Here is a 10,780-nt window from a genome sequence, read left to right on the forward strand (position 1 = left end):
GAAAGAATTGTTACCTTCTTATTTTGTTTGAATAAAGAGGTATTGTTTTAATTATAGAAAAAGTAAAGATTTCTTTATTAGTGGTGAGATTACATATGATGCCTTTACTAAACTATTTATCTATTTATTTATTTATTTTTGTAAGCTGTGGTAATAGAAGAAAAACTTGATTTCGGTCAGTAAACAGAACTAACTAATAATAAGTCTTTGACTATATGTTTCCTTAGGAGGCTTTTTCAACCATTTTATTACCATCACTACTGACACTAATGATCTTTTTAGGTATAACTATTGGATGTCATATAACATCATCAACAGCTGCAGCAATTAAATGTGATCTTAAGTTGTATTGGTTGAGTAATTTGTGATCAATTTGAAAGCTTGTATGTTGTATATATATATATATATATACATATATATGTGTGTAAAATCTATAATTAATCTTACAATTCTCTGACTTATATATGGTTTTACATTATCAGATAAGACAATTTAGCTTCTAGTAAGACCTATGATCTGTTTTTAAATTTCACTAAAATTATTAATAAACTCAGTTTTAGTTTTACAATATCATTCTTTAAAAACCATTTGTTAATTATATTTGCATCATGTATTTGTTTATTAACTTTATTGTTTTGAAAACCAACTATAGGTAGTTACGAGTGGACAGACCAGGGGGCAAGAGGATGTACCTATTTATTGGTATTAGGTATAGCCCATAATCCCACAAATGCCGAAGTTGAACCTCACAGTATGATACCTAAGCGGTTCACACAAAGGAGATTAGCAAGATAGTTCCTTAACAAAAAAATTTAGGACATTTAGCATTTACCAAATTACACTTTACCAACGTCAAATTCCACAGATGTACCTCACATGACACAAAAGTTGTTCACACGAAGGGGGTCAGGAAGACAAACTCTAGTAAGTTCATTTACCCATTCCCATATTACACTTTCCTAATGTCAAATGTAAAAATTTACCTCACAGCATGATACCCAAGCTCTTCACGCGAAGGGGATTAGCTAGGTATTGTTTTAATATTAAATTCTCCAATACATCAGTATTTTCCAATACATCACCCTCTATCTCTAAATGAGAGTCGTTTTTGTTCAGATGATTATCTTCTCTGTTTAGTATCATTTATAAATTGGTATTAATATTTGTCATATAAGCTAGAATATTAGGTTTATACTTTGTTATCTTACTCTTGTGTATGCTGTCATTACAGTTATATAAGTTGTACCCTAGATGAAGTTCATTTTTAGAGCATAAAAACCAAATTGATAAAAAACAGACAATCTTGTATTATGGGAACTAGAAAAGAATCAAAACACATTAACTGAAGTAAAAGTTGAACATACACTTAAATTTGGAATAACAAAACCGACAAAAAGATATCAAAAGGAAACTAAAGCTGATACAAACAAATTAGGTACAATTAGGTTAATTGTTTATAATTCAGTGTTCAATATAACTGAAATGAATAATCAGTTTACACAGGAAGCATTTAGTGAGTGATAATAACAGAAACAATAAAAGTAACAGTAACGGTATCAGCAATAGTTTACCGCCAGCATGGATTACTAATATAACACCTGGATCTTATGAACTATATAAATGCAGATATCATAAAACTAGAAACATATGGTAATGTTATACAAGAAGCATTTAAGAATACAAAGAAAGGAAAATTCATTTAATACAAGTTGTTCTTGTTTTGATCTAGTTAATTAAAAAACACCATAACTAGGACTTAAAAACAATTATACCGTTTTGTTAAATGTTGAGCCAGTATTTTTGTTGATATAATGGGTTTCAATACTATCAGCATTCACTGTAAGACTATATTTGGTATTGAAGACAATGATGAAGACCCTGATATACTATGCTCATTTAATGTAACTGAAGACTCTAATTTACTATATATATAATTAATCTAACTCAACCACACTGTAATTTGAAAAATAATAAACCAACCATTTTTTTGTATCGAAAAGTTACAAAAGATAGAATAGAATGTATTGATTTTAGAGATGAATCTGGTAGGCCACTAGCTTTTATTGGTGATGTATTAAGTTGTACTCCACACTCTGTAAAAAAGGGGTTTGTTATTTAAATTAGTTTTTAATTAGAACTAATTTGTATCATCACATGTTATGACTTTTGGTATAATAATGTTGTTTTTTGTATTATACCGTCGACTGCTTTTTGTCATTGTTTGTTTTTTTTTCAACAAGTGTTTCTTTTGATCCAATTTATATCACATTTTAATGATTTTTTGAATCCAATCACTTGAAGCAATAGGTTAAATAAAAACATCACATTTTTTGGAAATACGATTCTCCCCTCCGATATTCATGTACCTCAATATACATATTAGTAAAAAAGTAAGTTTCTAACCTTTCACAACCAAAATGATACCAAGCATTTACAGCCTTTAATGTAGTCATGTCTACCGATCAATAAGCATTTTCCGCATCTATTGAATTCCAGCCCCAACAGATCACCGTTAATGGCCATGTCTCTCATGCACTGTCAGATTTTATAAAGAAATTTGAGCTGGTTATGCAGTACAGTTGCGACGCAAGCAAAGAGCACCCATCAGCCTGCCATTGACGACTTTAAAAATAGGTATAGCACAAATCTGAGCCTTACCTGACCTCATTTTCAAAATACAGCTTGATGACCTGTCGGCTTACATGACCACCTCCGAAAAAACAGATGCGCAGCAAAGGAGGTGAATTAATGGATCATTCCCGTTTGTGTTTTCCAGTATGTCATGTTCCCCCATTTACAGAGCACGTGACAATATCTAATTGAATCTTTATTTAATAATATTGAATGTGCGCTTGGGAGGTGCAAATAATATGCAACACTAAGCTGGGGCATAAACAGAAGAGATCCAAATTAACTATATTATGTTACCCTTGTTTTGTTTCTATTCTCGAAAACCAAAAAAGAAATTGGATCGATGGTGCTAGTTGATCTTTTCGGGTGATTTTACGCTGTTTTCCAATCACCCCGGGAAAGTGGCTAAAAATTTACCCCAAAATTAATGTACGTCACATTTTTTTTTTCGAAATTTGGAACTTTCACTCCAAATTTTTCGAAAAGAGAGCTTTGTCTTGGGAGTGAACTTGCAATTGTTACCCTAGTCTTGGCCAAGATTTGTCAGACATGCAGACTTGATTTTGGATTTGCAGAATGGATACTTGCATTTAGGCTGACCCAGTACTGATCTAGACTTGGAGTTCGGTACGGGTCATTGGGGCTCAAAAAACATCGGTTCAATTTAGTAAGTAGAAGCACTGTTTTTAAGATCAATGGCAATAAGGAACAGTTCAAAAAAAACATGCCTCAGGAAAATTTGCATGTGCTGGCTCTCTGAACCATTTCTAACACGGCTTGTAATCTCATCTCATAAATAAAAACGGACCATCGATTTTTTTTGCTTAAGATCAGAAAAAAACCGATGTAGACGTGATTTTGGTCGTTAAATTCGTGAGAACCGAAATTGTAGTATTAAATATAGGGTCTGACCTTGAATCTCATGTACTTCTTGTTTTGGGTCTTCTTCATTTCAACCGGCTTCATTTAATTCAGCACATTATTGTAGCCCCTCCTCTATCATTGGACCTGACAATTTAGCAGTCGCAACATTACAAGCATGTTTTCTCATGAAGCGTATACTTAATCCCATGATCTCCTCTGATATCTTGGGTCTTTCCCGTTATGACCCCCCCCCCCCCAGCTTAGTGGTCAGATAACCTATAGCTCCCCCCCCCCCCCCCCCCCCCCAATCATGGTAATTTTGTCGTAATGGGGGGCTATAATTTCATTGGGGGGGGGGGGGGGCTATAGGAAAGACTCGATATTTTTATCCGGCCCCACGTGACTCTGAGGTATGGCCAAGGCTACTGTGGCATCCCGGGTCCAATTCGAATGGCTATCTAGTAACAGTTTGCAAGTTTCTTGCAATTCTTTATATTGCCAAGCATCGCCTGGCATTTTTTCTGCCCGAAACTTGCGAGCTCTTACAAGTTAACCAAAAGAAGTCTTGTCCAAAGATGAGCAAATTATTTTTTTACTTGATTAATTGTAACAATTATATAAGTACTAAAATCAGTATGGAATGATAGAGGGGCGCAATGATGGGTTAAACGAATAGCTGAAAATGGGGTTTAGTTCCTATCTAAAATTAAATGGGTTTTTTCCGCGGGCTTTTTGTCCGGAACTGGAAACACTGCAAAGCATGCTATAAATATTCCAGTGAGGAAGTTTTAAAGATAATAAAAACCCAGGTTGAGGTCCCAGACGGAAAGTCGATATGTCCAGACCGAAATGAACGCACGAAAGTCTGGATATGAACGCACGAAAGACTGAACATGAACGCACGAAAGTCTGGACATAGGCACTTTACGTCTGGGACGGTCTGGACATAGGCACTTTCCGTCTGGGACGGTCTGGACATATCGACTTTTCGTCTGGGACCTCAACCTGGGAACGTATATTTTTGAGCTCTTATGAAACAGTGGTTCCTCAAAGTGTTGGCGAGTAAGTCCAATTCTTTCTGTTTCACTTCTTCCAAAAGATTGTCTCTGCTTTTGGGACTTTTGAGATCTTCCTCGTAGTCAAAGGATAATTCATTATTGCCTCCTTCAGTTATAGGTCAGATTCTCCATTTCCGAAGTTACGTACTATTATAATGATAATTTATGAGTTTTTCCCATATCCCCCATTATGGTACGCTACCACGATGGAAGAAACTATAATGAGAAAGATCCTAATTTATGGCCGAAGTGTGGAGACGTAAGCGTTTGTGCCCACCCACCCCCCCCCCCCCCCAGTTTAGTGGGTGTATATTATTTGCACTCCCAGACGCACGTGCCATATTTTTACAAAACAAATTACTATGTTATGGCACGTGCTCCGTAACGAGGGGTGCATAACATACTGTGTTTTTCACAAACGGAAAAGACCCTCCACACCTTAGTGGGGATAAGCCTTTTGATCCCCCAAATGCCGTAATTCGAGTCTTTCCGTTTATAGCCCCCCCCCCCCCCCCACAAGCTTGTAGTCAGATAACCTACAGCCCCCTCAATCATGGTATATCTACCATAATGAGGGAGGGTGGGGGCTAAATTTTTATGGGCGGGCTATATTGGGAACGACCCACCATAAGAGGGCTGTAATTGATGGCGGGTCTAGGAAATAAACCCCCACGGAGAAAAAAACACTTAACCTTAGATAGAAAATTACCCCCCCCCCCCCCCCACGGAAAGTAACCCCTACGGAAATACACCCCCATTTTAAAACTGAACTTCGGTCATGATAACCTATACTGTTGTGATAGTTTCATTTCAAGTCCCACGGGCCGCTGAGGCATGGGCGAACGCGCTAAATGCGCAACTCTTTAATATTAAATTGGGGATTTAATTCCGTGGGGGTTTATTTCCGTGAGGGTTTATTTCCTATCTAAAATGAAGTGGTTTTATCCGTGGGTTTTTTTTCGCAACCGATTGATGGCTAGTTGATATTGGCTAATTGATGGCTAGTTGATAATGGTAAGAAGAGTAAAAAAGAATTCAATAAGTTAAATTTAAATTAAAATTGGAACTGAAAATATACAAAAAAGAGCTCGTATTTAAAGTAGTTATCTATGCAAAAATATACAGAGAAAATTTAGATTAGCTTAAAATATTTTACCTGAATGACATGTGATAAGAGCTTAGTTCCAAATCCCGGAGGTGATTTTATATTTTTGTCAACATTTCATGTGAATCATATATGGCCTATATAAAATCAAGTTCATTAAATGGTGGTCGGTGGATGTTAGAATCTGGTTTTTGTGGGGAAATCTGGGATCTGATTGATAGGTCAATAAGATTATGATAGCGCCAACAAAATTAGAATTGAGATTAATTTACTTACTGATATAGCAACAAAGTTCGTCAGGTAAGTTCTTCTTTTGTTCTTTGAAACTTTAATAACGAAAACTTCTAAGTATCTTAATGCCTTTTGAAACCATCACATCCTTCCTGCTTTTTAAACAAGTTTGTGGGTATAGGTTCTCCAAGACTGTCGGGTTGCTTTCTGTTTCTTTTTGATGTTCGTGAAGGTTTTAGTGGTTCAGGCTGTTGGTACTTTGCTTCATCTTGATGTGAAGGTCCTATATCTGTGTTCTGAATTTGTGGTTCTGATTGAGATATGGTCTCCTCCACTGCTGGTTCAGTTTTCAAATTTTCCTCGTCTAGTCTCGCAATTTGGTTGTCGCTCACTAGAATAGTCCGTGTTGTGTTGAGTTTTCGGGCTCTATGAAAGATTTGTTCAAGCCCTTCTTGATGATGGAGGTAGCAGGAACTGTTTTTGTCTATTCATTGACCTTGAATAGAACGGGTTCGCAGAATAAGTTGAAATCTGCAAGTGCTGGTAGTCTCAAACTGCGTCTCAACCGGAGTTCAACTTTAGTTTTGTTCCTCGTCTTTGAAGTGCTCCGATGTGTCATCAGTGCCCTTTGCAGGAATGCTCCAAATAACACACTATGATTGGGACTCAATGCTAGAAGTGCTCGCTTCACTGTCTGAACTGCTCTTTCAGCTAGTCCATTAGCTTATGGATGAAAGACGGGTGATTCCATTTTCTTCATTCCCTGTGATTCACACCACTCTTGAAGTTCACCACTCACAAATACAGGTCCATTATCTGATACTAAAATTTTTGGTATTCCGAATCATGCAAAGATTTGACTAAGATATCCTTTAACTGTTTCTGTTGTTCTAATTCTTGCGGGGAAGGCTTCTATCCAGCCGGAACCCGCTTCAACAATTACTCGGATATTGCTTTGGTCCTTAACATAACCCCAGTCCATGTGGAGACGTTCCCAAATTCTAACATTTACTAGCAAAATGTTGACCGTCTTGAGCAATGCCAGGCCACCATGCTATCATTCTGACTGATGCCTCAGTTGCAGTCTTCCCAGGATGTGTCTCAAGCGCTTATGCCAAAACCAAGTGTCGTAGTTTAGGTGGAATGAAAGAAACAACACCTCTGAAGATGACTCCATTGTATATAGCCAGTGCATCTTTCTGTTGTTCGAATCCTTTTTCCGCTTCTGAAAATTGTTTCCAATGGCCACTTTTGATTCGTTTCATTATGTCCTGAAAGAGTCTCTAATTGTTCCATGTTCAGTTTTGATTTCTGTTGGACTCACCAAATCACTCTGAGCGAAGTAGATGTTATTGATTGCGAAGAACACTCGATCGTTGTCGGATTCGTCTTCGTCAAAACCCATTCTACTCAAAGCATCTGCATGAGTTATCTGCTCTCCTGGTGTGTACCTCATCTCATAGTCCAAGCCCATTAGAGCTACTGCCCCTCTTGTGATTCTGGCTGATGCCGTCTTCGAGATCTCCTCGTCTGGAGCAAAGAGATATTTCAGTGGTGTGTTGAGTCTGTAGGGTAATTCGTCTTCCAAGAAGGAATTGGTTCAATCTTGTGACCACAAACACAATTGCCAGTGCTTCCCGCTCTATATTCGAGTAGTTTTGCTCAGCTGGAGTAGAGTTTCTCGATACATATATAAATGGATGTCCTTCTTGCGAAAGAACCCCTCCAATGGCTTTTTCAGAGGTGTCAGTAGTAACTGTTGCGTCTTTTTCTAAAATTATGGCTCTACAAGTGTGTTAGCACATAATTCAGGTTTCATGTCTCAAAGGCTTTTTGGTGCATTTTGGCCCATGAGAAATCGGTATTTCAGGAATATAATAAGAAATTCTTTCATAAAAATTTGCTAGCCCAACAAACGATACGAGTTGTTTGTTTTTAGTTGGTGCTTCTGCATTTTTTTTATTTTTTCAACATGTTTGGGATCTGGTGTTATTCCCTCCTTTGAAATGGGGTATCCCAAAAAACTAACGCTATCGACTGGTTTTGAGTGAGATTTGTTCTCATTAATAGTAAAGTTTTTCTCACGTAGTCGGCTCTTGACTGCAAGCATTCTCTTGTCGAACTGCTCCTTGTTATTTCCATACATTAACACATCGTCTCTAGAGATCACAACACCTTTGATTCCTTTGAGTGTTGATTCGGTGTAACTCTGGAAGATTGAGGAAGAGTATTTCATTCCTTGAGGTAGTCGGCATATCTTGAACAGTCCCTGAGATGTGTTGATTGTGCATATATCTTTTGCCTCCTCCTCAAGTTCAATTTAATAGTAAGCATCTGAGAGGTCATTTTTTCCAAAGTATGAGGCCCCATGTCGGTTTTGGAAGATCGTCTCTATGTCTGGTATTGGATAGTCTTCATCCATTACCTTGCCATTGATATGCACTTTCAGGTCCACAGAATGTCCAAGTTCTCCATTCTTCTTTCTCTGCCACACCACTGGAGATGCATTAGTGAATCCTCCTGGCTTTACCGGTTCAAGGATGCACTATTTAACCATCTGTTCCAGCTTCTCTGTGACCATGTCCTGAAGAGGTAGAGGTATTTTTCTGGCTTTGCAGAACTATGGCTGTGATCCTGGTATCAGCTTCACATGAGCTTTGTAACCCTTCACAGCAGGTAGGTGCTCAGTTGTGACGTTATTCACATTGTGCTTGGGCAGAAGGTCTCTACCAAGTAGTCCAAATTCTTTATTAGACTAAACAACTGCTAGTTGCTTTTGTGTGAACCTGATTCCAATCCACTCAACGTCACAAGTAAGTGATCCCAGAAAAGTTAGTTGATGACCATCATAAGCTTCGAGATGTCTTATTTTACCATCCAACTGAGGTTAACCAAGCTCAGTCCAGTTTTTGATGATAACACTGTGCTATCTGCACCTGTGTCTACCTGCACTTTTATTTTGCAGTTATTTATTGAGATATATTCCCAAGTCGCAGACATGCTGAAGATTTGTTCTTTATTATAAAACATTCCTATCTCCAATGGTGGAGACGCTTGCTCTGAAGATATATTTTCTGCTGCGCAAAAGTTATTCTGTTTATTGTACTTACCGGAATTTGGTTGGGGTTTGCTTCTACACTTTTTTTGAAGTGTCCCACCTTTTCACAGGTGTTGCATTTTTTAATTAGAACTGGACAGGGTTCACTAGATCGTTGCTTACCTCAACACCTTGTGCACATATCGTTCTTTTTATTAGCCAGAAATTTTTCATTCGGCTTTCGAAAGGTCTTTTTGAAGTTGAACCAAGCTTCCTCGTTCACAGTAAAAAGCTTGTTACCTGATGAAGAACTTGAAAAAGCCATTGCTTGACTTCTGAACTGTAAGTTTTCGGTCATTTCAGTTATCGACTTTGTTGGTTTTGCTTTAATACTGTCTAGTCGTCCAAGTTTTGCTTCAAGGTCCCTCAAAACTTAGATAAACTATTTTTACCGCCTCCTCTTCGGGGTTGGCCGCTGTTTTGAGTTTTTTGAAGTCACAATAGCGTGCTTTTTCTCTAAGACGTGCTAGGAAATCGTCGTCTAACTCCCCTACACCTTGTATTACGGACAAAAAATTAGCCTTTTCTTCCGTTACTAATCTCTCTTTAGGAGAAATACTTTTTCTAATCGCCAATCTGATATCTTTATATGGAGTGTTGATTGAATTCTTAGGACTAACTAGGCTCCTGAGTTTAATAATTGCATCTTGCCCGCACATACTAAGGAAGAGATTGGTTACCTGTAGGTCCTGTACAGTACCATCGGTGTTGATTTTGTTTTTTTTCTTCTCTGCTCGACCTTCCGCAACAGAAGACAAAATCCACGCAGTAGCTGATTCTGCATTCTGTAGATCCAAAATTTGTCTGTCTGTAGTTGATCTGGACATCATTGTCGTGCTCGATAACACGGATCAAAAAAAATCAAGCGGTTTAATTTTAAATTAAAATTGGAACTGAAAAAATACAAAAACTTGCTGGTATTGAAAATCAAGATTAGCTAAAAAAACATTTTACTTGACTGACATGTGAATAAATCTGAGTTCCGAATCCCGAGGGGGTGATTTTATCTTCTCATCAACATTTCATGAGAATTGTATATGGCCTAGATACAATTGAGTTCATTAGTTGGAGGTCGGTGGATGTTAGAATGGAGTTTATGTGGGTGAGAGATTTTACTTCTGGCATCTGATTGATAGGTCAATAAGATATTGATAGCGCCAAACAAAATTAGAATTGAGTTTAGTTTTGTGGCCATTACTTATCGACATAGCAACAAAGTTCGTAAGGTCAGTTCTTCTTTTGTTCTTTAAAACTTTAATAAAGAATACTTCTAAGTTTCTTGCTCTTTCTTTGGAACCATCACAATGTTTCAACTGGGTCACTTTGTCAAGTTTTGAAAAAAAATCATTTGAAATTTCCAAAAATAATAATGGGAGGGACCCGATGACCCCTTGTACCTTTGGCACAATATTGTGGGTCTTTCCCATTATAGACCCCCCCCCACTCGTTTTAGTTGTCAGATAACCTATAGCCCCCCAATCATAGTACATATACCATATTGGGGGCTACAATTTCATGAGGGGGGGGGGGGGGCTATAATGAGAAAGACCCAATATTGTTTTGACAATTAAGCATTAGGTGAAGTGGAAAGATAGAGAATCTGCCTGATTTGCTCCGCTGTTTCGATAAGCTGTCCAAGTTGGTTTCGTCGTTTTCTAAGAAATCGCCATAAGGAACAGTTCCAAACAGTGAGCTGCTTTGTCACAAAAAGGCATCACTTTCATCCTATGAACATTCTAGAATAGTTGTAAAAATCCCAGCTAAGTGGTCAGATAACCTATACCCCCCAATCAT

At 37.7% G+C, this 10,780-nt stretch overlaps 1 protein-coding gene across 2 annotated transcripts in view; it reads right to left on the minus strand.

Moving 5' to 3' along the window:
* Positions 1-10,780, minus strand: part of LOC142351180 (uncharacterized) — a 56,343-nt gene that overhangs the window by 44,994 nt on the left and 569 nt on the right. Inside the window, exons 2-3 of one of the 2 annotated variants that reach the window (XM_075403301.1) lie at positions 10,591-10,682; positions 4,542-4,659 (exon numbers count right to left, since the gene is read on the minus strand). In XM_075403301.1, the coding sequence (XP_075259416.1) occupies positions 4,542-4,659; positions 10,591-10,682 (210 nt within the window). The remainder of the gene's footprint in view (positions 1-4,541; positions 4,660-10,590; positions 10,683-10,780) is intronic. The other variant, XM_075403302.1, reaches the window with a different exon arrangement.

This window comes from Convolutriloba macropyga, chromosome 12, assembly GCF_964194025.1.
Source record: "Convolutriloba macropyga chromosome 12, txConMacr16.3, whole genome shotgun sequence".
In the NCBI taxonomy this organism is placed as follows: Eukaryota; Metazoa; Xenacoelomorpha; order Acoela; family Convolutidae; genus Convolutriloba; species Convolutriloba macropyga.